Below are 27,689 nucleotides of genomic sequence, written 5' to 3'. Positions count from 1 at the left end.
GGGAGAATAAGGGGTTAAAATTTAAATGTAAAAAACTTCTATAGAGCTTTTCATTATATATATATATATCTCAACATATCTTGTCATGATACGGAACGGATGGGCAGCATTAAATCTCATCAACTGGTATTTTCCATTTATTAGATAATTGGAAAATGTTCTTTGCAGGAAAAGTGTCCTACACAAAGAAATAGATAGAGGACTCATCTTTATGTGTGGTTTATTTGATCAAATATAAGTTTCGTAAGGCTTCGGTTGTTACGAGTGTATTGATATAAGTAGTACATGTGACATCCAGATAACTTTGAGATAAAAAACACATTATATCGAAGTTGTGCCTGTTATTCACACACGAATCTGCCCTCTCATTGTCTAGAATGGTCCTACCTGATCTTGCCTCCTCCCACTGGCTTTAACACATTTATTTTCATTGTTAGATCGGCCACTTTAAATTCTGGTCAATATAATGGATAGTCTGTGCTACAACCCATAGGAATCCCCACCCAGTTGACTACTTTAAAATGACAGAAGAATGGTGGAAGCCTTCAATGGTGCTGCCAATACTAAAACAGCCTTTTGGCCACTAAAGGTCTCTGTCAATCTCTATGGTAATACCTCACAACAGACGCTCCTCATTGGTTGTTTTAAAGTTATTCAACGTTTCCGTTTCCTGTACGGTTGCTAAGTAACACTTCCTGTGCGTTGAATGTGTAGAAAAGTAAATAACGCCTAAACATGGTGCACTAATTGGGATTATTGGTGAATCGGCAATCATTTTTCGCGTGAAAATAGTCTTACCTTTGAGAACTGTAGATTTAGCGGCAAAATCATGACACTGACAACGATTAAAGACGGCGAATACACCGCCACCGTCTACAAAATGGTGAGAAGTTGGTCGCTTGCATAGCTAACGTAACGTTAGCCATGGATACTAACGCTAGCCATGATAGCTAGCTAGCTGATAATGAAACTGGTTATTTTAACTTGTGGTATTTTATCAAGTTGTCATGTTGATTATATAGTGAATTCAAGCTAGCTAACGTCACAATACGAATTTCACAAATTGGGGCTATAGCAAGCTAGCTAACTTTGATTAAGCTAGCCTGACAGACCCTTCAGTTTCAAGGCTCAGGCTATAGCCTAACGCTAGCTAAAGAACTAAGTGTGACAACATAACTAGTTAGATAGCTCATGTATTATTTTATAACTAGCTGCTAACTCTGTTCTCCTATAGATCAAAGATGGGCGGTATGGAGAGGCTATCCACATCCTCAGCAATGAACTGCAGAAACAGATGAAGGTAGTGAGTGTGTGTGTGTGTTCCCAGATCTGTTGTCTCCTTCTATAGCCTGGTCCCAGGTCTGTTGTCTCCTTCTATAACCTGGTCCCAGGTCTGTTGTCTCCTCCTATAGCCTGGTCCCAGATCTGTTTTCTCCTTATATAGCCTGGTCCCAGGTCTGTTGTCTCCAATAATAGCCTGGTCCCAGGTCTGTTGTCTCCTATAGCCTGGCCACAGATCTGTTGTCTCCTTCTATAGCCTGGTCCCAGATCTGTTGTCTCCTTCTATAGCCTGCTCCCAGATCAGTTTGTGCTATTGCCAACTCCTTTGCTGTCACCGGCAAGCCAATGTTTAGCTTGCTAATGAGTGACAAGGGCTTTTCATGATTGCCCAAACAGACTGTCCCTCAGACTATTTCATTGGACAATACATCTAGGGCTCGATTCAATCCGTATCGGCAAAGTTCATCGCTATAGCGTTCTTGAAAATTGAAAGGTCATTTTCGATTACCTTTAGCCAATATATGCAGTGTTTACCGTGACTGCAGTCTCATGGAATGCAGGAACATTACCTTTACATGTCAATCGCCATATAGTGCTGAACTTGGGCGATATGGATTGAATGGAGCCCGTAATCTTCTTATTCTCCTCCTCCTCTACCTTCTCCTCCTCCTCCCAGTCACGGGCAGCCCTGTCTCTGCTAGGCTACTGCTACTACCACATGCAGGACTTCACCAACGCAGCAGAGTGCTATGAGCAGCTGACTCAGCTACACCCGGAGGTGGAGGAGTACAGGCTGTATTACGCCCAGTCTCTGTACGGGGCCTGTGCCTACCCCGAGGCCATGAAGGCTACCTTTCTATTGGACAACCCTACCAGCCACACCAAGGTACACTTCCTACATGAAGTTATAATACCAAGGTAGAGGTAGAATCAGTGCTTCATTTGAGCCGGATCCTGCCACAACAGGACACAGAACCTCTCAGTTTTGGACTGTAGAGTTATAATGTTTACTACCAGGTAGAGTTATAATGTTTACTACCAGGTAGAGTTATAATGTTTACTACCAGGTAGAGTTATAATGTTTACTACCAGGTAGAGTTATAATGTTTACTACCAGGTAGAGTTATAATGTTTACTACCAGGTAGAGTTATAATGTTTACTACCAGGTAGAGTTATAATGTTTACTACCAGGTAGAGTTATAATGTTTACTACCAGGTAGAGTTATAATGTTTACTACCAGGTAGAGTTATAACGTTTACTACCAGGTAGAGTTATCTTACCACACTGAGATATAATTCTGTTCTTCAACCATATTCTCTTCGTTATTTTGTCTCTTCTGACCCATGTTCTGTCCATCTCTCCCACAGATGATCAAACTGCAGGCATCCATCAAATATGGAGAAGAGGAGTACTCTGGAGCGAAGGTTAGTAGAGACTAGTATTGGACATATACTGGACTTGGCCAGAACTAGAACCATAATTAGCACCAGAACTAGAACCATGACTAGAACCTGAACTAGAACCAGAACTAGAACCATGACTAGAACCTGAACCAGAACTAGAACCATGACTAGAACATCAATTAAACCATGACTAGAACCAGAACTATAACCATGATTGGAACCATGACTTGAACCTGAACTAGAACTAGAACCATGACTAGAACATCAATAGAACCATGACTAGAACCACTACTAGAGCCTGAACTAGACCTATGACTAGAGCCATGACTAGAACCTGAACTAGAACCATGACTAGAACCTGAACTAGAACCATGACTAGAATCATGACTAGAACCAGCACTAGAACCATGACTAGAACCTGAACTAGAACCATGACTAGAACCAGAACTAGAACCATGACTAGAACATCAATAGAATTATGACTCATGCCATAACTAGCACCATCATTAAAACAGAACTAGAACCAGAACTAAACCATAACTAGAACCAAAACTAGAACAGAACTAAACCAGAACTAGAACCAGAACTTAACCAGAACTAGAACATAACTAAACCAGAACCGGAACTAGACCCAGAACTAGAACCACACCTTAACCAGAACTAGAACAGAACTAAACCAGAACTGGAACTAGAACCAGAACTTAACCAGAACTAGACCCAGAACTAGAACCAGAACTAAAGACCAGAAACATGTACCTGGTAGTTACTGTATGTCATGAGGTCAGGAGAACTTAATATAACCTGGTTGTTACGGTATGTCATGAGGTCAGGAGAACCTAATATAACCTGGTAGTTACGGTATGTCATGAGGTCAGGAGAACTTAATATAACCTCTTATAACTGCTTAGTTAGTGTTTTTGATCCATTTAGAAACCCTTGAGACCCCTTATAACACATTTTCTCAACAAATACGCCCTTATGACTCCCTATAACCCTTTATGACCTCTTATAAGGCCTTTATGAACCCTCTCCCTGTCAGACACTGGTAGAGCAGCTTCCCCAGGACGACCCAGACTATGACGTGGACATGGGCTGTCTACTCTACAAGGAGGGGGAGTACGAGGAGGCTTGCAAGAAGTTCATGTCTGCCATGCAGGTGCTGGGCTACCAACCAGGTAACTGCACGCGCTCACACACACACAGAGGAAAACTTCTTTAACCTTTTGCCTGTCCTACAAGTCTCTTGCATTTGCTGAATCTCTCTCTTCCTCCCCCTAATTCTCTCCTCCTCTCCCTCCCTCTCTCTCCTCTCCCCTCTAATTCTCTCCACCTCTCCCTCCCTCTCTCTCCTCTCCCCCTAATTCTCTCCTCCTCTCCCTCCCTCTCTCTCCTCTCCCCCTAATTCTCTCCACCTCTCCCTCCCTCTCTCTCCTCTCCCCCTAATTCTCTCCTCCTCTCCCTCCCTCTCTCTCTTCCTCCCCCTAATTCTCTCCTCCTCTCCCTCCCTCTCTCTCTTCCTCCCCCTAATTCTCTCCTCCTCTCCCTCCCTCTCTCTTCCTCCCCCTAATTCTCTCCTCCTCTCCATCCCTCTCTCTCCTCTCCCCTCTAATTCTCTCCTCCTCTCCCTCCCTCTCTCTCCTCTCCCCCTAATTCTCTCCTTCTCTCTCTCCTCTCCGCCCTCCCTATCTCCCTGTCCCTCCCCCCTAATTGTCTCCTCCTCTCCCTGCCTCTCTCTCCTCCCTCCTGTCTCAGAACTGTCCTACAACATAGGTCTGTGCTACTACAGTATGAAACAGTATGGTCAGGCCCTCAAGTTCATCGGAGAGATCATCGAGAGAGGGATCAGGGAACATCCAGGTCGGCTTTAAAATGACAGCACACCTGTTTAGTTAGATACCTGATCACCCTGTTGGGGTTTTCCCTTAGTGACCCTCCTTATCATGTCATGTTTTTCCCTGACCATCCTGTGTCTCTCTGTGCTGTGTGTGTGTGTTCTCGTCGTCCAGAGCTGAGCGTTGGCATGACGACAGAGGGCATTGACGTGAGGAGTGTTGGGAACACCCTGATCCTACATGAGACCGCCCTCATAGAAGGCTTCAACCTCAAGGCTGCTATAGAATACCAGCTAAAAAACTGTGAGTACATTCAGCAGCCGTGTGGTTAGAGTATCCGCCCTGAGATTGGAGGGTTGGGAGTTCAATCCCCGGCCGAGTCGTAACAAAAACTGTAAAAATGGGACCTGATTGACTCTCTGCTTGACTCTCAGCATTAAGGAGATAGGTTGGTGTCTAAAGCTCTGTGATAGACTAGCATTCTGTCCAGGGGGTGTACTGTGATAGACTAGCATTCTATTCAGGGGGTGTACTGTGATAGACTAGCATTCTGTTCAGGGGGTGTACTGTGATAGACTAGCATTCTGTCCAGGGGGTGTACTGTGATAGACTAGCATTCTATTCAGGGGGTGTACTGTGATAGACTAGCATTCTATTCAGGGGGTGTACTGTGATAGACTAGCATTCTATTCAGGGGGTGTACTGTGATAGACTAGCATTCTGTCCAGGGGGTGTACTGTGATAGACTAGCATTCTATTCAGGGGGTGTACTGTGATAGACTAGCATTCTATTCAGGTGGTGTACTGTGATAGACTAGCATTCTATTCAGGGGGTGTACTGTGATAGACTATCATTCTATTCAGGGGGTGTACTGTGATAGACTAGCATTCTATTCAGGGGGTGTACTGTGATAGACTAGCATTCTATTCAGGGGGTGTACTGTGATCCAGGGGGTGTACTGTGATAGACTAGCATTCTGTCCAGGGGGTGTACTGTGATAGACTAGCATTCTGTCCAGGGGGTGTACTGTGATCCAGGGGGTGTACTGTGATAGACTAGCATTCTGTCCAGGGGGTGTACTGTGATAGACTAGCATTCTCTCCGGGGGGTGTACTGTGATAGACTAGCATTCTGTCCAGGGGGTGTTATGTGATAGACTAGCATTCTGTCCAGGGGGTGTACTGTGATAGACTAGCATTCTGTCCAGGGGGTGTACTGTGATAGACTAGCATTCTGTCCAGGGGGTGTACTGTGATAGACTAGCATTCTGTCCAGGGGGTGTACTGTGATAGACTAGCATTCTGTGCAGGGGGTGTACTGTGACCAGGCTGTGAGAAATTACCAGCTGAAAAACTGTCTGTTCTCATAGTATACCAGGCTGGTACTCTCTGTTTATAATCTATGCGTAGTCACTTAAACTCTACCTACATGTACATATCACCTCAATTACCTCAACTAACCGGTACCCCCGCACATTATATAGCCTCGCTATTGTTATTTTACTGCTGCTCTTTAATTATTTGTTACTTTTATTCATTTATTTTATTTATTTATTTATTTTTTACTTAATAAAATGCATAAGGGCTTGTAAGTAAGCTCCACTCTGTCTCTCTGTCTGTCTGTCTCCAGGCGATGCAGCTCAGGAGGCCTTGACTGACATGCCTCCCAGATCAGAGGAGGTACTGTGTGTGTACTTGTGTGTGTGTGTGTACGTATGTATGTCAGCCCTTACCACTCATGTAGGTTGGAGACAGTGGTGCTGTAAGGTACATCTCTATCTGTGGCTCAGTGGGTGCTGCCCTCTAATGACCATCTATATCAACACTCACACACTGATGGGGATCAGGGGACCAGGAGCACTCTGTCATACAGAAAGCTGTTGTGATGTGTGTGTGGAGACATTCTCCTTCTAACCAATGGACAATGAAATATAATTTTAATTTATTTTAATTTGATCCTGTATTTAACTAGGCAAGTTAGTTAAAGAGCAAATAGTTATTTCCACATGTCTGTTGTCCTGTAGGAGCTGGACCCAGTGACGCTCCACAACCAGGCCCTGATGAACATGGATAAGAAGCCATCGGAGGGTTTTGAGAAACTGGCCTTCCTCCTGCAGCAGATCCCCTTCCCCCCGGTCACCTTCGGAAACCTGCTGCTACTATACTGCAAATATGAGGTAGGGTATTCTACGGTACTATAGTATATTATACTATTATACAGTACTATATTATACTGTACTCTACTGCAAATATGAGGTAGGGTATTCTACGGTACTATAGTATATTATACTATTATACAGTACTATATTATACTGTACTCTACTGCAAATATGAGGTAGGGCATTCTACGGTACTATAGTATATTATACTATTATACAGTACTATATTATACTGTACTCTACTCTATTATACTGTATTCTACTATATTATACTGTAGTCTAATATATTATACTATTATACTGTACTCTACGGTACTATAGTATATTATACTATTATACAGTACTATATTATACTGTACTCTACTCTATTATACTATTATACTGTATTCTACTATATTATACTGTAGTCTAATATATTATACTATTATACTGTACTCTACTATACTCTACTATATTATACTATTATACAGTACTATATTATACTGTACTCTACTCTATTATACTATTATACTGTATTCTACTATATTATACTGTAGTCTAATATATTATACGATTATACTGTACTCTACTATACTCTACTATATTATACTGTAGTCTAATATATTATACTATTATACTATACTCTACTATATTATACTATTATACAGTACTATACTATATTATAATATACTCTACTGTACTCTACTCTATTATACTATTATACTGTATTCTACTATATTATACTGTAGTCTAATATATTATACTATTATACTGTACTCTACTATACTCTACTATATTATACTATTATACAGTACTATACTATATTATATTATACTCTACTGTGCTCTACTATATTATACTAGTATACTGTACTCTACTATATTATATTAAACTATACTGCACTCTACTATATTATACTATTATTCTGTACTCTACTATAATATACTATTATACTGTACTTTACTATATTGTACTATAGTCTAATATATTATACTATTATACTGTACTATACTCTACTGTACTCTACTATACTATACTATTATACTGTACTCTACTATATTGTACTATACTATTATGCAGTACTCTACTATATTATACTCTACTATACTGTACTCTACTATATTATACTATGCCCTGCTGTACTCTACTATACTATACTCTACTGTACTCTACTATATTATATTATACTCTACTGTACTCTACTATATTATATTATACTCTACTGCACTCTACTGTTATACTGTACTCTACTATTATACTGTACTATACTGTTATACTGTACTCTACTGTTATACTGTACTCTACTGGTATACTGTACTCTACTGTTATACTGTACTCTACTGTTATACTGTACTCTACTATATTATACTCTACTATACTGTACTCTACTATATTATACTATACCCTGCTGTACTATACTATACTCTACTGTACTCTACTATATTATATTATACTCTACTGTACTCTACTATATTATATTATACTCTACTGCACTCTACTGTTATACTGTACTCTACTATTATACTGTACTATACTGTTATACTGTACTATACTGTTATACTGTACTCTACTGTTATACTGTACTCTACTATATTATACTCTACTGTACTCTACTGTTATACTGTACTCTACTGTTATACTGTACTCTACTATTATACTGTACTATACTGTTATACTGTACTCTACTGTTATACTGTACTCTACTATATTATACTCTACTGTACTCTACTGTTATACTGTACTCTACTGTTATACTGTACTCTACTATTATACTGTACTATACTGTTATACTGTACTCTACTGTTATACTGTACTCTACTATATTATACTCTACTATACTGTACTCTACTATATTATACTCTACTGTACTCTACTGTTATACTGTACTCTACTGTTATACTGTACTCTACTATTATACTGTACTATACTGTTATACTGTACTCTACTGTCATACTGTACTCTACTGTACTCTACTACTGTATATCTACTATACTCTACTGTACTCTACTACTGTATATCTACTATACTCTACTGTACTCTACTACTGTATATCTACTATACTCTACTGTACTCTACTACTGTATATCTACTATACTCTACTGTACTCTACTACTGTATATCTACTATACTCAACTGTACTCTACTACTGTATATCTACTGTACTCTACTACTGTATATCTACTACTGTATATCTACTGTACTCTACTACTGTATAGCTACTATACTCTACTGTACTCTACTACTGTACTCTACTACTGTATATCTACTATACTCTACTATACTCTACTGTACTCTACTACTGTGTATCTACTATACTCTACTGTGCTCTACTATACTCTACTGTACTCTACTACTGTATATCTACTGTACTCTACTACTGTATATATACTACTGTATATCTACTATACTCTACTGTACTCTACTACTGTATATATACTATACTCTGCTGTACTCTACTACTGTATATCTACTATACTCTACTGTACTCTACTACTGTATATCTACTGTACTCTACTACTGTATATCTACTACTGTATATCTACTATACTCTACTGTACTCTACTACTGTATATCTACTATACTCTACTGTACTCTACTACTGTATATCTACTGTACTCTACTACTGTATATCTACTACTGTATATCTACTATACTCTACTATACTCTACTACTGTATATCTACTATACTCTACTGTACTCTACTACTGTATATCTACTATACTCTACTGTACTCTACTGCTGTATATCTACTATACTCTACTGTACTCTACTACTGTATATCTACTATACTCTACTGTACTCTACTACTGTATATCTACTATACTTTCATTCTTTCTCTCCTTATATTCTGTCTCAGTATTTTGATCTGGCTGCTGATGTGATGGCAGAGAATGCACACCTCACCTACAAGTTCCTCACCCCGGTAAGAACCACAGGTCCCTTTTATTGTCCTATATGTTCATACTACATCCCTACGGTCAGTCACTAGGGATAGTTTTACTTCAAAAGCATACATGTTAGTCTGACCCTGAAGTGATGTCCACATTACATTTTCCATGTGGGATTGAAAGACCTCTATATAAATCCTGTGGGATTGAAAGACCTCTATATAAATCCTGTGGGATTGAAAGACCTCTATATAAATCCTGTTCTGGATTGAAAGACCTCTATATAAATCCTGTTCTAGATTGAAAGACCTCTATATAAATCCTGTTCTTGCTACACATCCCCAATTAATTTTCTGGTCCTCCTTCTCCTGCTATGTAATAAACAGTTGATCTATGTGGTCTCTACCGTTCCAGTATCTGTATGAGTTTCTGGACGCCATGTTGACCTGCCAGACAGCTCCAGAGGAGGTAACAACACAACTACACACCATGTACACCCTGTACCACCTACTACCTAGTACTAATCACCCTGTACCACCTACTACCTAGTACTAATCACTCTATACTACCTACTACCTAGTACTAATCACTCTATACTACCTACTACCTAGTACTAATCACTATACTACCTACTACCTAATACTAATCACTCTATACTACCTACTACCTAGTATTAATCACTCTATACTACCTACTACCTAGTACTAATAACTGTATACTACCTATTGCCTAGTACTAATCACTATACTACCTACTGCCTAGTACTAATAACTATACTACCTACTACATAGTACTAATCACTGTATACAACCAACTACCTAGTACTAATCACTATACTACCTACTACCTAGTTCTATCACTATACTACCTACTACCTAGTACTAATCACTCTATACTACCTACTACCTAGTACTAATCACTATACTACCTACTACCTAGTACTAATCACCCCATACTCCCTACTACCTAGTACTAATCACACTATACTACCTGCTACCTAGTACTAATCACACTATACTACCTACTACCTAGTTCTATCACTATACTACCTACTACCTAGTACTAATCACTATACTACCTACTACCTAGTTCTATCACTATACTACCTACTACCTAGTACTAATCACTTTATACTACCTACTCTCTAGTAATAATCACCCCATACTCCCTACTGCCTAGTACTAATCACTCTATACTACCTACTACCTAGTACTAATCACTATACTACCTACTACCTAGTACTAATCACTATATACTACCTACTACCTAGTACTAATCACTGTATACTACCTACTGTCTAGTACTAATCACTGTATATTACCTACTCCCTAGTACTAATCACTGTATACTACCTACTGTCTAGTACTAATCACTGTATATTACCTACTACCTAGTACTAATAACTGTATACTACCTACTCCATAGTACTAATCATTCTCTACTAGCATCAACCTTCTGTAGTATTAAACACACCTCTACTACACACATATATTTCTGTTTCATGTTTTAGCCAGTGACCTGAATGTTCCACAATATAATGAACCAGTCCTCTACATTGCAGAGACTTTAAAGTCTTGCTGCTCTTTGTATATTCTGAGGTAAATATTCCTGTCTCTGATCATGTCTCTGTTGTGTTTGACCAACGCAGGCCTTCAGGAAGTTTGATGAGATGAACGCCAAGTTGACAGATCAACTACGCAAGCTGACCAAACAGGTTACAATCTTCCAGTCTCCTCTCTCTCTCTCTCTGTCTTCTGATGTTGTCTGGTTATCCTGTTTATCCTGTTGATGTTGTATGTTTATCATGTTATCCTGTTGTCATCCTTCTCTCATCTACTTGGTCTTCCATTCTCCTTTTCTTTCGTCCGAGGCCCCACAGGTTACATTCTTCCATTCTGCTCTCTCAGGCCACCAGCTTGTTTATTAGCTTTAGTCTGCGTCCCTAATGGAACCCTACACTCTTAGGAAAAAGGGTTCCAAAAGGGTTCTTCGGCTGTCCCCATTGGATAATCATTTGAAGAACCCTTTTTGGTTCCAGGTAGAACTCTTTTTGGTTCCATGTAGAACCCTCTGCGTAAAATATTCTACATGGAACTCAAAAGGGTTCTTTCTACATGGAACTCAAAAGGGTTCTACATGGAACTCAAAAGGGTTCTACCTGGAACCAAAAAGGGTTCTTCAAAGGATTCTCCTATGGGGACAGCCGAAGAACCCTTCTATAGGTTCTAGATAGCACTTTTTTTTTTCCTCCTAAGAGTGTATTCCCTATATAGTGCACTACTTTTGAGTTGAGCCCAATGGGACTAGGGTGCCATTTGGGACGAAAGCTTACCTTTTCCAAGCCTTCTACAGCCCAGTCATTTCTCTGATCTGGTCACATGGGTGCTGTTTAACCTTTACAGCTTTAAATTGCTATCAGTCATGTGTTTTTACAGACAGACATCATGTTTTCCCCTGTTCAGGATACAGTGATAAGACTGTGTTATTATTGGAGAGAACAACATAAAGCATCCATAGTCCGTAACCTGTGTGTAGTCTTTGTCTCTAAGGTGCAGGAAGCCAGACTAGCCCGTGACCTGTGTGTAATCTGTCTCTAAGGTGCAGGAAGCCAGGCTAGCTCGTGACCTGTGTGTAGTCTTTGTCTCTAAGGTGCAGGAAGCCAGGCTAGCCCGTGACCCGTGTGTAGTCTGTCTCTAAGGTGCAGGAAGCCAGGCTAGTCCGTGACCTGTGTGTAGTCTGTCTCTAAGGTGCAGGAAGCCAGGCTAGTCCGTGACCTGTGTGTTGTCTTTGTCTCTAAGGTGCAGGAAGCCAGGCTAGTCCGTGACCTGTGTGTAGTCTGTCTCTAAGGTGCAGGAAGCCAGGCTAGCCCGTGACCTGTGTGTAGTCTGTCTCTAAGGTGCAGGAAGCCAGGCTAGCCCGTGACCTGTGTGTAGTCTGTCTCTAAGGTGCAGGAAGCCAGGCTAGTCCGTGACCTGTGTGTAGTCTTTGTCTCTAAGGTGCAGGAAGCCAGGCTAGTCCGTGACCTGTGTGTAGTCTTTGTCTCTAAGGTGCAGGAAGCCAGGCTAGCCCGTGACCTGTGTGTAATCTTTGTCTCTAAGGTGCAGGAAGCCAGGCTAGCCCGTGACCTGTGTGTAGTCTCTCTAAGGTGCAGGAAGCCAGGCTAGCCCGTAACCTGTGTGTAGTCTCTCTAAGGTGCAGGAAGCCAGGCTAGTCCGTGACCTGTGTGTAATCTTTGTCTCTAAGGTGCAGGAAGCCAGGCTAGCCCGTGACCTGTGTGTAGTCTCTCTAAGGTGCAGGAAGCCAGGCTAGCCCATGACCTGTGTGTAGTCTGTCTCTAAGGTGCAGGAAGCCAGGCTAGCCCGTGACCTGTGTGTAGTCTGTCTCTAAGGTGCAGGAAGCCAGGCTAGCCCGTGACCTGTGGGTAGTCTGTCTCTAAGGTGCAGGAAGCCAGGCTAGCCCGTGACCTGTGTGTAGTCTGTCTCTAAGGTGCAGGAAGCCAGGTTAGTCCGTGACCTGTGTGTTGTCTTTGTCTCTAAGATACAGGAAGCCAGACTAGCCCGGGATACCGAAGCCTTGAAGAAAACCCTCCAGGACTACGATGAGATGGTGGAGAAGTGAGTAGACCCCGCCCCTACTTAGTATTCTCCTGTCTGATTGGTAGCTTGTCTCACTTTTATCTTCCCTGATTGGTGACTTACCTTACCTACTCTGCTGGTTGGTCACTTTGGTCCATTATTCTTCCCTGATTGGTGGCTGGTCTGGATCTTCTCCCTGTCTGATTGGTGGCTGGTCTGGACCTTCTCCCTGTCTAATTGGTGGCTGGTCTGGACATTCTCTCTTCCTGATTGGTGGCTGGTCTGGACCTTCTCCCTGTCTGATTGGTGGCTGGTCTGGACCTTCTCCCTTCCTGATTGGTGGCTGGTCTGGACCTTCTCCCTTCCTGATTGGTGGCTGGTCTGGAACTTCTCCCTTCCTGATTGGTGGCTGGTCTGGAACTTCTCCCTTCCTGATTGGTGGCTGGTCTGGAACTTCTCCCTGTCTGATTGGTGGCTGGTCTGGATCTTCTCCCTGTCTGATTGGTGGCTGGTCTGGACCTTCTCCCTTCCTGATTGGTGGCTGGTCTGGACCTTCTCCCTTCCTGATTGGTGGCTGGTCTGGACCTTCTCCCTTCCTGATTGGTGGCTGGTCTGGACCTTCTCCCTGTCTGGTTGTCTGAATGGTGTATCTCCTCTTCTTCCGTATTGGTGACTCAGACTAACATCTACTGCTATAGTTGTTACCTCCTTTAAAAGTTGGGAGCTGACGCTGCGGGACTTAACTCCACTCCAGTTTATATATATATATATATATATATATATATATATATAACATGTCTTACTGAGCCTTTCCATAAGTCCTCTCCAGTTTATATATATATATATATAACATGTCTTACTGAGCCTTTCCATAAGTTCGGCCCCCTTGAACTTTGCAACCTTTTGCCACATTTCAGGCTTCAAACATAAAGATATAAAACTGTATTTTTTTGTGAAGAATCAACAACAAGTGGGACACAATCATGAAGTGGAACGACATTTATTGGATATTTCAAACTTTTTTAACAAATCAAAAACTGAAAAATTGGGCGTGCAAAATTATTCAGCCCCCTTAAGTTAATACTTTGTAGCGCCACCTTTTGCTGTGATTACAGCTGTAAGTCGCTTGGGGTATGTCTCTATCAGTTTTGCACATCGAGAGACTGACATTTTTTCCCATTCCTCCTTGCAAAACAGCTCGAGCTCAGTGAGGTTGGATACTTTACAGTATTGTAGCCTGCTGTACCTGATCATATTCCTGGGCTTTACAGTGTTGTCTCCTACTGTACCTGATCATTTTCCTGGGCTTTACAGTATTGTAGCCTACTGTGCCTGATCATATTCCTGGACTTTACAGTATTGTTGCCTACTGTACCTGATCATTTTCCTGGGCTCTCGAGGTCGGTGTAAAACAGGCATCTGATTATATTGTTTGTGAATGGCAATGTCCGTGACCAAATTTACCAAGTCAACCAGTACTTTTGAAATGTCTCCAGTAGATTTTCCATATTCCTCCTGAAAGCCCTAATCTGCTCACTTAAATGAATAGAGATCCTGGTCACGGTGCTACAGTATGTTGTTACAGCATAATCAAAGTGAGGACAATCGGCATTCTGCTGTATACTTATAGTCTATTGTAACCTGAAAGTCACACCTTTCCTCACCCCGCCCAAAACTCCACCCTTTAACACAGTTACCATTCAAAAACGAGCTGTTTATCTTTAAAAAAAGACATTGCGACCAAAGAGAACAGACAAAATGGACATTGTTCTCATCAAGACGGCTATAAGTAAGTGATGTCTGCTAAATAATCAAGTTAGATTTCTCCAGAAATAAAGAATTAAAAATAACACCCCACATCCCAGTTCTGATGACCCAGGCTAAGATCTACTGGTATATAACTGTTGTCCTGTAGGTACATCCCAGTTCTGATGGCCCAGGCTAAGATCTACTGGTATATAACTGTTGTCCTGTAGGTACATCCCAGTTCTGATGACCCAGGCTAAGATCTACTGGTATATAACTGTTGTCCTGTCCTGTAGGTACATCCCAGTTCTGATGGCCCAGGCTAAGATCTACTGGTATATAACTGTTGTCCTGTCCTGTAGGTACATCCCAGTTCTGATGGCCCAGGCTAAGATCTACTGGTATATAACTGTTGTCCTGTCCTGTAGGTACATCCCAGTTCTGATGGCCCAGGCTAAGATCTACTGGTATATAACTGTTGTCCTGTCCTGTAGGTACATCCCAGTTCTGATGGCCCAGGCTAAGATCTACTGGTATATAACTGTTGTCCTGTCCTGTAGGTACATCCCAGTTCTGATGGCCCAGGCTAAGATCTACTGGTATATAACTGTTGTCCTGTCCTGTAGGTACATCCCAGTTCTGATGGCCCAGGCTAAGATCTACTGGTATATAACTGTTGTCCTGTAGGTACATCCCAGTTCTGATGACCCAGGCTAAGATCTACTGGTATATAACTGTTGTCCTGTCCTGTAGGTACATCCCAGTTCTGATGGCCCAGGCTAAGATCTACTGGTATATAACTGTTGTCCTGTAGGTACATCCCAGTTCTGATGGCCCAGGCTAAGATCTACTGGTATATAACTGTTGTCCTGTAGGTACATCCCAGTGCTGATGGCCCAGGCTAAGATCTACTGGTATATAACTGTTGTCCTGTCCTGTAGGTACATCCCAGTTCTGATGACCCAGGCTAAGATCTACTGGTATATAACTGTTGTCCTGTCCTGTAGGTACATCCCAGTGCTGATGGCCCAGGCTAAGATCTACTGGTATATAACTGTTGTCCTGTAGGTACATCCCAGTTCTGATAACCCAGGCTAAGATCTACTGGTATATAACTGTTGTCCTGTCCTGTAGGTACATCCCAGTTCTGATGACCCAGGCTAAGATCTACTGGTATATAACTGTTGTCCTGTAGGTACATCCCAGTTCTGATGGCCCAGGCTAAGATCTACTGGAATATAACTGTTGTCCTGTCCTGTAGGTACATCCCAGTGCTGATAACCCAGGCTAAGATCTACTGGTATATAACTGTTGTCCTGTCCTGTAGGTACATCCCAGTTCTGATGGCCCAGGCTAAGATCTACTGGTATATAACTGTTGTCCTGTCCTGTAGGTACATCCCAGTTCTGATGGCCCAGGCTAAGATCTACTGGTATATAACTGTTGTCCTGTAGGTACATCCCAGTTCTGATGGCCCAGGCTAAGATCTACTGGAATATAACTGTTGTCCTGTCCTGTAGGTACATCCCAGTGCTGATAACCCAGGCTAAGATCTACTGGTATATAACTGTTGTCCTGTCCTGTAGGTACATCCCAGTTCTGATGGCCCAGGCTAAGATCTACTGGTATATAACTGTTGTCCTGTCCTGTAGGTACATCCCAGTTCTGATGGCCCAGGCTAAGATCTACTGGTATATAACTGTTGTCCTGTCCTGTAGGTACATCCCAGTTCTGATGGCCCAGGCTAAGATCTACTGGTATATAACTGTTGTCCTGTAGGTACATCCCAGTTCTGATTCCCCAGGCTAAGATCTACTGGTATATAACTGTTGTCCTGTAGGTACATCCCAGTGCTGATGGCCCAGGCTAAGATCTACTGGAACAGGGAGAACTACCAGATGGTTGAGAAGATCTTCCGGAAGTCGGTGGAGTTCTGCAACGAACACGACACCTGGAAGCTCAACGTGGCTCACGTTCTCTTCATGCAGGAGAACAAGTACAAGGAAGCCATCGGCTTTTACGAACCCATCGTTAAGAAACACTACGACAACGTGAGTTAACTAGAGAGGGAGGGAGATGGGGGGAGAAAGGAGAGAGGGAGGGAGATGGGGGGAGAAAGGAGAGAGGGAGGGAGATGGGGGGAGAAAGGAGAGAGGGAGGGAGATGGGGGGAGAAAGGAGAGAGGGAGGGAGATGGGGGGAGAAAGGAGAGAGGGAGGGAGATGGGGGAGAGAGGGAGGGAGATGGGGGAGAGAGGAGAGAGGGAGGGAGATGGGGGGAGAAAGGAGAGAGGGAGGGAGATGGGGGGAGAAAGGAGAGAGGGAGGGAGATGGGGGGAGAAAGGAGAGAGGGAGGGAGATGGGGGGAGAAAGGAGAGAGGGAGGGAGATGGGGGAGAAAGGAGAGAGGGAGGGAGATGGGGGGAGAAAGGAGAGAGGGAGGGAGATGGGGGAGAAAGGAGAGAGGGAGGGAGATGGGGGGAGAAAGGAGAGAGGGAGGGAGATGGGGGGAGAAAGGAGAGAGGGAGGGAGATGGGGGAGAAAGGAGAGAGGGAGGGAGATGGGGGGAGAGAGGAGAGAGGGAGGGAGATGGGGGGAGAAAGGAGAGAGGGAGGGAGATGGGGGGAGAAAGGAGAGAGGGAGGGAGATGGGGGGAGAAAGGAGAGAGGGAGGGAGATGGGGGGGAGAAAGGAGAGAGGGAGGGAGATGGGGGAGAAAGGAGAAAGGGAGGGAGATGGGGGGAGAAAGGAGAGAGGGATGGAGATGGGGGAGAGAGGAGAGAGGGATGGAGATGGGGGGAGAAAGGAGAGAGGGAGGGGGATGGGGGGAGAAAGGAGAGAGGGAGGGAGATGGGGGGAGAAAGGAGAGAGGGAGGGAGATGGGGGAGAGAGGGAGGGAGATGGGGGAGAGAGGGAGGGAGATGGGGGGAGAGAGGGAGGGAGATGGGGGGAGAAAGGAGAGAGGGAGGGAGATGGGGGGAGAAAGGAGAGAGGGAGGGAGATGGGGGGAGAAAGGAGAGAGGGAGGGAGATGGGGGGAGAAAGGAGAGAGGGAGGGAGATGGGGGAGAAAGGAGAGAGGGAGGGAGATGGGGGGAGAAAGGAGAGAGGGAGGGAGATGGGGGAGAAAGGAGAGAAGGAGGGAGATGGGGGGAGAAAGGAGAGAGGGAGGGAGATGGGGGGAGAAAGGAGAGAGGGAGGGAGATGGGGGGAGAAAGGAGAGAGGGAGGGAGATGGGGGAGAAAGGAGAGAGGGAGGGAGATGGGGGGAGAGAGGAGAGAGGGAGGGAGATGGGGGGAGAAAGGAGAGAGGGAGGGAGATGGGGGGAGAAAGGAGAGAGGGAGGGAGATGGGGGGGAGAAAGGAGAGAGGGAGGGAGATGGGGGAGAAAGGAGAAAGGGAGGGAGATGGGGGGAGAAAGGAGAGAGGGAGGGATGGAGATGGGGGGGAGAAAGGAGAGAGGGAGGGGGATGGGGGGAGAAAGGAGAGAGGGAGGGAGATGGGGGAGAAAGGAGAGAGGGAGGGAGATGGGGGGAGAAAGGAGAGAGGGAGGGAGATGGGGGGAGAAAGGAGAGAGGGAGGGAGATGGGGGGGGAGAGGAGAGAGGGAGGGGGATGGGGGAGAAAGGAGAGAGGGAGGGAGATGGGGGGAGAAAGGAGAGAGGGAGGGAGATGGGGGAGAAAGGAGAGAGGGAGGGAGATGGGGGGAGAAAGGAGAGAGGGAGGGAGATGGGGGGAGAAAGGAGAGAGAGAGGGAGATGGGGGGAGAAAGGAGAGAGGGAGGGGGATGGGGGGAGAAAGGAGAGAGGGAGGGGGATGGGGGAGAAAGGAGAGAGGGAGGGAGATGGGGGGAGAAAGGAGAGAGGGAGGGAGATGGGGGGAGAAAGGAGAGAGGGAGGGAGATGGGGGGAGAAAGGAGAGAGGGAGGGAGATGGGGGAGAAAGGAGAGAGGGAGGGAGATGGGGGGAGAGAGGAGAGAGGGAGGGAGATGGGGGAGAAAGGAGAGAGGGAGGGAGATGGGGGAGAAAGGAGAGAGGGAGGGAGATGGGGGGAGAAAGGAGAGAGGGAGGGAGATGGGGGGAGAAAGGAGAGAGGGAGGGAGATGGGGGAGAAAGGAGAGAGGGAGGGAGATGGGGAGAAAGGAGAGAGGGAGGGAGATGGGGGGGAGAGGAGAGAGGGAGGGAGATGGGGGAGAAAGGAGTGCTTTCCTAAGGCACAGTCTAATACCATTTGAATGTTTACGGGCCTTAGATGTTTCTGTTCAGAAAACCCCTGTAGTGGACTACTGTTGACCATAGTCATATAGACTATAGTTCTGTTGACCTGTTGACCGTAGTCATGTAGACTATAGTTCTGTTGACCGTAGTCATATAGACTATAGTTCTGTTGACCGTAGTCATGTAGACTATAGTTCTGTTGACCGTAGTCATGTAGACTATAGTTCTGTTGACCGTAGTCATGTAGACTATAGTTCTGTTGACCGTAGTCATGTAGACTATAGTTCTGTTGACCGTAGTCATGTAGACTATAGTTCTGTTGACCTGTTGACCGTAGTCATATAGACTATAGTTCTGTTGACCGTAGTCATGTAGACTATAGTTCTGTTGACCGTAGTCATGTAGATTATAGTTCTGTTGACCGTAGTCATATAGACTATAGTTCTGTTGACCGTAGTCATGTAGACTATAGTTCTGTTGACCGTAGTCATATAGACTATAGTTCTGTTGACCGTAGTCATGTAGACTATAGTTCTGTTGACCTGTTGACCGTAGTCATATAGACTATAGTTCTGTTGACCGTAGTCATGTAGACTATAGTTCTGTTGACCGTAGTCATGTAGACTATAGTTCTGTTGACCGTAGTCATGTAGACTATAGTTCTGTTGACCGTAGTCATGTAGACTATAGTTCTGTTGACCGTAGTCATGTAGACTATAGTTCTGTTGACCGTAGTCATGTAGACTATAGTTCTGTTGACCGTAGTCATGTAGACTATAGTTCTGTTGACCGTAGTCATGTAGACTATAGTTCTGTTGACCGTAGTCATGTAGACTATAGTTCTGTTGACCGTAGTCATGTAGACTATAGTTCTGTTGACCGTAGTCATGTAGACTATAGTTCTGTTGACCGTAGTCATATAGACTATAGTTCTGTTGACCGTAGTCATGTAGACTATAGTTCTGTTGACCGTAGTCATATAGACTATAGTTCTGTTGACCGTAGTCATGTAGACTATAGTTCTGTTGACCGTAGTCATGTAGACTATAGTTCTGTTGACCGTAGTCATATAGACTATAGTTCTGTTGACCGTAGTCATGTAGACTATAGTTCTGTTGACCTGTTGACCGTAGTCATGTAGACTATAGTTCTGTTGACCGTAGTCATATAGACTATAGTTCTGTTGACCTGTTGACCGTAGTCATATAGACTATAGTTCTGTTGACCGTAGTCATATAGACTATAGTTCTGTTGACCGTAGTCATGTAGACTATAGTTCTGTTGACCGTAGTCAGGTAGACTATAGTTCTGTTGACCGTAGTCATGTAGACTATAGTTCTGTTGACCGTAGTCATGTAGACTATAGTTCTGTTGACCGTAGTCATATAGACTATAGTTCTGTTGACCGTAGTCATGTAGACTATAGTTCTGTTGACCGTAGTCATGTAGACTATAGTTCTGTTGACCATAGTCATATAGACTATAGTTCTGTTGACCGTAGTCATGTAGACTATAGTTCTGTTGACCGTAGTCATGTAGACTATAGTTCCGTTGACCGTAGTCATATAGACTATAGTTCTGTTGACCTGTTGACCGTAGTCATATAGACTATAGTTCTGTTGACCGTAGTCATATAGACTATAGTTCTGTTGACCGTAGTCATGTAGACTATAGTTCTGTTGACCGTAGTCATGTAGACTATAGTTCTGTTGACCGTAGTCATGTAGACTATAGTTCTGTTGACCGTAGTCATATAGACTATAGTTCTGTTGACCGTAGTCATGTAGACTATAGTTCTGTTGACCGTAGTCATGTAGACTATAGTTCTGTTGACCATAGTCATATAGACTATAGTTCTGTTGACCGTAGTCATGTAGACTATAGTTCTGTTGACCGTAGTCATGTAGACTATAGTTCTGTTGACCGTAGTCATATAGACTATAGTTCTGTTGACCGTAGTCATGTAGACTATAGTTCTGTTGACCGTAGTCATGTAGACTATAGTTCTGTTGACCTGTTGACCGTAGTCATGTAGACTATAGTTCTGTTGACCGTAGTCATGTAGACTATAGTTCTGTTGACCGTAGTCATGTAGACTATAGTTCTGTTGACCGTAGTCATATAGACTATAGTTCTGTTGACCGTAGTCATGTAGACTATAGTTCTGTTGACCGTAGTCATGTAGACTATAGTTCTGTTGACCGTAGTCATATAGACTATAGTTCTGTTGACCGTAGTCATGTAGACTATAGTTCTGTTGACCGTAGTCATGTAGACTATAGTTCTGTTGACCGTAGTCATGTAGACTATAGTTCTGTTGACCGTAGTCATATAAACTACAGGATAATATGAGGTCTGGTGATGTCATGCTGCTATTGAAATGAATCCTGTCTCTGCTCCCCTGCTGGCTACATAGCTGGAACACTGTAATATACAGGAGTGTCCCTGCCGACGTAAACCCTCGGTAACACCCACACACCCACGTCCCTGTACCCCATTCTCACCCCGGGTGGGAGAGTGCAGTGACTCTGAATGCAGTGGCCAGTCTCACCCCTGGTGGCAGAGTGCAGTGACTCTGAATGCAGTGGCCAGTCTCACCCCTGGTGGCAGAGTGCAGTGACTCTGAATGCAGTGGCCAGTCTCACACTTTGGGTTGAGTCTCACACTTTGGGGTGAGTCCCAAATGGTCCCTTATTCCCTACAAAGTGCACTAATTTTGCCCAACGCACATAGCACTCTGGTCAAAGGTAGTGCACTATGTAGGGAATAGGGTGCCATTAGGGATGCTCTGAATGCTGTGTCTCATCTCTGCATGATACTTTAGTGTTTCTGGAGTGATGAAGTGTTGAACATCCACAGTCTATCAACGCAGGTCTGCCCTTCTCCCAAAGTGTCCTGACTGATCTCTCTCTCTCCCGCTCTCTCTCTCTCCCCTCTCTCCCCCGCTCTCTCTCTCTCACTCTCTCTCTGTCTCTCTTTCTCTCTCCCCTCTCTCTCCCGCTCTCTCTCTCTCTCTCTCTCTCTCTCTCTCTCTCTCTCTCCCTCCCCCTTTCTCTCTTTCCTCTCTCTCTCACTCTCCCTCCCTCCCTCCCCCTCTCTCTCTCTCTCTCTCTCTCTCTCTCTCTCTCTCTCTCTCTTTCCCCTCTCTCTCTCTCTCTCTTTCCCCCCTCTCTCTCTCTCACTCTCCCTCCCTCCCCCCCTCTCTCTCTCCCCTCCCCTCTCTCTCTCTCTCCCCCCTCTCTCTCTCTCCCTCCCCCTCTCTCTCGCCCCCCTTCTCTTTCGCCCCCCCCCCTCTCCAGATCCTGAATGTCAGTGCTGTTGTGCTGGCTAACCTGTGTGTCTCCTATATCATGACCAGCCAGAACGAAGAGGTAGGAGTGAGTGAGTGGAGTGAGTGAGTGGAGTGAGTGAGTGGAGTGAGTGAGTGGAGTGAGTGAGTGGAGTGAGTGAGTGGAGTGAGTGGAGTGAGTGAGTGAGTGGAGTGAGTGGAGTGGAGTGGAGTGGAGTGGAGTGGAGTGGAGTGGAGTGGAGTGAGTGAGTGGAGTGGAGTGGAGTGGAGTGGAGTGGAGTGAGTGAGTGAGTGAGTGGAGTGGAGTGGAGTGGAGTGGAGTGGAGTGGAGTGGAGTGAGTGAGTGAGTGAGTGAGTGAGTGAGTGAGTGGAGTGGAGTGGAGTGGAGTGAGTGAGTGAGTGAGTAGTGGAGTGGAGTGAGTGAGTGAGTAGTGGAGTGGAGTGGAGTGGAGTGGAGTGAGTGAGTGGAGTGGAGTGGAGTGGAGTGAGTGAGTGAGTGAGTAGTGGAGTGGAGTGAGTGAGTGAGTGAGTGAGTGAGTAGTGGAGTGGAGTGGAGTGGAGTGGAGTGGAGTGGAGTGAGTGGAGTGGAGTGGAGTGGAGTGAGTGGAGTGGAGTGGAGTGGAGTGGAGTGAGTGAGTGAGTGAGTGGAGTGGAGTGGAGTGGAGTGAGTGGAGTGGAGTGGAGTGGAGTGGAGTGAGTGGAGTGGAGTGGAGTGGAGTGGAGTGGAGTGGAGTGGAGTGAGTGGAGTGGAGTGAGTGGAGTGGAGTGGAGTGGAGTGGAGTGGACAGTATAAGACACAGTGAAACATCTGAGCCCACCACTGTCCCTGTAACCCTGTTCTCCTCAGGCTGAAGAACTGATGAGGAAGATCGAGAAGGAGGAAGAGCAGATCTCCTACGACGACCCCGATAAGAAAGTCTTCCACCTCTGTATCGTCAACCTGGTGATAGGGTGAGTTGGATTTCCCCGGTCCTTCAGCGATGTAGTGGAGGGGGAACTTACAGAAACTCTTCTCACACACCTTTTGGGGGCAAAATGCATTGAAAGAATAGGGAGCCGTTGCTATTGTTTTACCACTGCATCACTGGTTACATTGACAGGTTCTGTTACACTACACTGTGTTAATAGTGTTTTTATGTCTCTTCCAGGACCTACATCACTGGTTACATTGACAGGTTCTGTTACACTACACTGTGTTAATAGTGTTTTTATTGCTCTTCCAGGACCTACATCACTGGTTACATTGACAGGTTCTGTTACACTAAACTGTGTTAATAGTGTTTTTATGTCTCTTCCAGGACCTACATCACTGGTTACATTGACAGGTTCTGTTACACTACACTGTGTAAATAGTGTTTATATGTCTCTTCCAGGACCTACATCACTGGTTACATTGACAGGTTCTGTTACACTACACTGTGTTAATAGTGTTTTTATGTCTCTTCCAGGACCTACATCACTGGTTACATTGACAGGTTCTGTTACACTAAACTGTGTTAATAGTGTTTTTATGTCTCTTCCAGGACCCTGCACTGTGTTAATGAATAGGGTTTATATCTCTCTTCCAGGACCCTGCACTGTGTTAATGGGGTTTCTATGTCTCTTCCAGGACCCTGCACTGTGTTAATGAATAGGGTTTATATCTCTCTTCCAGGACCCTGCACTGTGTTAATGGGGTTTCTGTGTCTCTTCCAGGACCCTGCACTGTGTCAATGGGGTTTCTATGTCTCTTCTAGGACCCTACACTGTGTTAATGGGGTTTCTGTGTCTCTTCTAGGACCCTGCACTGTGTTAATGGGGTTTCTATGTCTCTTCTAGGACCCTGCACTGTGTTAATGGGGTTTCTATGTCTCTTCTAGGACCCTGCACTGTGTTAATGGGGTTTCTGTGTCTCTTCTAGGACCCTGCACTGTGTTAATGGGGTTTCTATGTCTCTTCTAGGACCCTGTACTGTGTTAATGGGGTTTCTGTGTCTCTTCTAGGACCCTGCACTGTGTTAATGGGGTTTCTATGTCTCTTCTAGGACCTTACACTGTGTTAATGAATAGGGTTTATATCTCTCTTCCAGGCCCCTGTACTGTGTTAACTCTTACTTCTACCCCCTCCTTTTTCGAACATTCTGTTAAAAATCGCGCAACTTTTCAGCGTCCTGCTACTCATGCCAGGAATATAGTATATGCATATGATTAGTATGTGTGGATAGAAAACACTCTGAAGTTTATAAAACTGGTTAAATCACGGCTGTGACTATAACAGATCGTGTGTTTCATTGAAAAACGCAAGAAAAACTGCTCTCTGAAAGCTAAAAATAATTTCCATAAGTCACTTTCATGGGTTGTTAAAAGGGGACAAAATTTAATATCGACCTGCATGCAATTCGCCATTGTCGTCATTTTCAATTGAATTTTTTGTTGGAAAATCCAACTATCTGGATTCCGTTTCTTCCGGTCTCCACCAGGATCCTTTGAATGTGGACATTGGCAGCCATTGATTTGCAGACGAGGAGCTATTGAATATACATCGCCCTGTAATCATTTTGATAGATTATAAACGTTTACTAATACCTAAAGTTGGATTACAAAAGGATTTCGAAGTGTTTTGTGAAAGTTTATCGTCAACTTTTTTAATTTTAAAAAATGACGCAGCGTTTTATAAACGATGTTTTTTTCTGAATGACACAGCTTCCATAGAAAGCTATTTTGGGTATATATGGACCGATTTAAACAAAAGTGCAGTGTGTTAATAGTGTTAATTGGGTTTCTATGTCTCTTCCAAGACCCTGCACTGTGTTAATGGGGTTTCTGTGTCTCTTCTAGGACCCTGCACTGTGTTAATGGGGTTTCTATGTCTCTTCTAGAACCCTGCACTGTGTTAATGGGGTTTCTATGTCTCTTCTAGGACCTTACACTGTGTTAATAGGGTTTCTATGTCTCTTCCAGGACCCTGTACTGTGTTAATGAATAGGGTTTCTATGTCTCTTCCAGGACCCTGTATTGTGTTAATAGGGTTTATATCTCTCTTCCAGGACCCTGTACTCTCTTCTCTTCCAGGACCCTGTAGTGTTAATAGGGTTTATATCTCTCTTCCAGGACCCTGTACTGTGTTAATAGTGTTTCTATCTCTCTTCCAGGACCCTGTACTGTGCCAAGGGGAACTACGACTTCGGCATCACCCGTGTCATCAAGAGTCTGGAACCGTACAACAAGAAGGTTGCACATTGTTTTTCTATCCGGCAGTTCTGGAACATTCTCTTGGAAAGCCAATGTTTTTGGATGTTTCTACCACTTCAGCCCTGACAAACATGTTGGTAGTGTGTCCCAAATGACACCCTATTCCCTATATAGTGCACTACTCTGTTTAAAAGAAGTGCACTACTCTGTTTAAAAGTAGGGTGTCATTTGGGATACAACCCTTCCAGAGTGTTTGATCTTTGTTTAGATATTGGCCAACCGAAACATAGCCCAGAGTTCTGCACCTGGGTCTGCTCACTCAGCCCGGCTGAACACACACAGAGTGTCTCTGTAGGAGTGTTGTTGTCATTCCTACAACGCTATCAACCACACACTTGTTTTAACTGGTTTTAACTGGTTTTTCAGGCCAGGTACAAGTTGTTTAGATCAGGGTACCTGTCAAATTGACTTTGAGAGTGTATATCCCTGCCCCCCCCTCCCTGGTAACACAATGTCCAGACAGGTTTCCAGAAATCCTAGTTGGAAGATTCCCTGAATCAGGAGGGAATGAGAAGGACATATCTATTCCTCTGACCAGGGTTTCGTATCCTTCTCTCATGGTTGTCGTCCTGTGTGTGTAGCTGGGAACAGACACCTGGTTCTATGCTAAGCGCTGTTTCCTGTCTCTGCTGGAGAACACGGCCAAACACATGATCATGATCAGGGACTCAGTTGTTCAGGAGTGTATTCAGTTCCTGGAGCACTGTGAAGGTACGGACGCGCACACACACACATATACACACACACACACACACACACACACACACACATACATAATTACACGTGCAGACAGACACACACACACACAGACACGTGCACACACACACACAGTTTCAACACCCCATTTACCCTCCTTTCGTCCCTCTCCTCTCTCTCCCTCCCCCCTCTCTCCTCTCTCTCCCTCCCCCCTCTCTCCCTCTCTCCTCTCTCTCCCTCTCCCTCCCCCTCTCTCCTCTCCCCCTCTCTCCTCTCCCCCTCTCTCCTCTCCTCTCCCCCTCTCCTCTCCTCCCCCCTCTCTCCTCTCCATCCCCCCTCTCTCCTCTCCATCCCCCTCTCTCCTCTCCCTCCCCCCTCTCCTCTCCCTCTCTCCTCTCCCCCTCTATCCTCCCCCCTCTCCTCTCCCTCCCCCCTCTCTCCTCTCCTCTCCTCCTCTCTCCTCTCCTCTCCTCTCTCTCCCTCTCCCTCCCCCCTCTCTCCTCTCCCCCTCTCTCCTCTCCTCCTCTCTCCTCTCCTCTCCCCCTCTCTCCTCTCCTCCCCCCTCTCTCCTCTCCATCCCTCCCCTCTCTCCTCTCCCCCTCTCTCCTCTCCATCCCCCCTCTCTCCTCTCCATCCCCCCTCTCTCCTCTCCCTCCCCTCTCTCCTCTCCCTCTCTCCTCTCCCCCTCTCTCCTCTCCTCACCCTCTCTCCTCTCCCTCCCCCTCTCTCCTCTCCTCCTCTCTCCTCTCCTCTCCCCCCTCTCCTCTCCCTCCCCCCTCTCTCCTCTCTCCTCTCCTCTCCCCCTCTCCTCTCTCCTCTCCTCTCCTCTCCCCCTCTCTCTCCTCCTCCCTCTCCTCTCTCCCTGTAGTATATGGTAAGACAGAGCCAGCCATGATAGAACAGCCACTGGAGGAGGACAGGATGCACATCGGAAAGAACACCGTCACCTACGAGTCTCGCCTCCTCAAAGCTCTCTTCTACGAGGTCATCGGATGGAACCAGTGATGTCATACTAGAACGGAACAGAACCCGCTGATGTCATCGGACAGAACCAGTAGTTTACACTAAAGCCTTTTTAGAACCTGTTCTACACCCCAAACAGTTCAAATCTATCGACCTGGACCACATCACATGAGCTATTATAGTACATTATATATTTGGCTTGTTGTTATTTTCTGCATCATCTGAAAGTTACAAGCTGTTGTTCTGACTTCTGTTAAACATATTCTGGACTCAACTCCTCGTCTTACCCACACTCACACACACAGTGGGAGACGCCATGGGGCCTCGTTCATTTGAGTGTGTTTAGTTTAGTTGAGCCTGGGCCCAGAGAGCTGTTGGCAGAGAAACACACCTTTCTACTGATATTATTATGACACTCAACTAAAATATAAACACAA

The 27,689-nt window shown here is 44.8% G+C and overlaps 1 protein-coding gene across 1 annotated transcript; it reads left to right on the top strand.

Annotated features, from left to right (window-relative positions):
• Positions 1-701: 701 nt before the first annotated feature.
• LOC139424126 (intraflagellar transport protein 70A) lies at positions 702-27,689 on the top strand. Its single transcript, XM_071175824.1, has 19 exons — positions 702-883; positions 1,235-1,300; positions 1,958-2,167; positions 2,651-2,707; positions 3,726-3,861; positions 4,439-4,543; positions 4,693-4,821; positions 6,149-6,198; positions 6,543-6,695; positions 9,514-9,579; positions 9,959-10,012; positions 11,193-11,258; positions 13,082-13,158; positions 16,706-16,916; positions 22,374-22,445; positions 23,211-23,314; positions 25,494-25,572; positions 26,175-26,304; positions 27,158-27,689. Exons 1-19 carry the CDS (start codon positions 830-832, stop codon positions 27,292-27,294), a joined length of 1,956 nt encoding a protein of 651 aa, XP_071031925.1. The 5' UTR covers positions 702-829; the 3' UTR covers positions 27,295-27,689.

This window comes from Oncorhynchus clarkii, chromosome 13, assembly GCF_045791955.1.
Source record: "Oncorhynchus clarkii lewisi isolate Uvic-CL-2024 chromosome 13, UVic_Ocla_1.0, whole genome shotgun sequence".
Classification (NCBI taxonomy): Eukaryota; Metazoa; Chordata; class Actinopteri; order Salmoniformes; family Salmonidae; genus Oncorhynchus; species Oncorhynchus clarkii.
The sequence above is the reverse complement of the archived record's forward strand: the minus strand, read 5'-3'. Positions and strand labels throughout refer to the sequence as shown.

Bases quoted from the DNA above. Each gene is read 5' to 3' on its own strand.
- LOC139424126 (XM_071175824.1), top strand. From the start codon at position 830: ATGACACTGACAACGATTAAAGACGGCGAATACACCGCCACCGTCTAC. The intron at 9,580-9,958 runs GTAAGAACCACA...CTACCGTTCCAG, and splicing joins CCTACAAGTTCCTCACCCCG to TATCTGTATGAGTTTCTGGA. The intron at 26,305-27,157 runs GTACGGACGCGC...CTCTCCCTGTAG, and splicing joins GTTCCTGGAGCACTGTGAAG to TATATGGTAAGACAGAGCCA.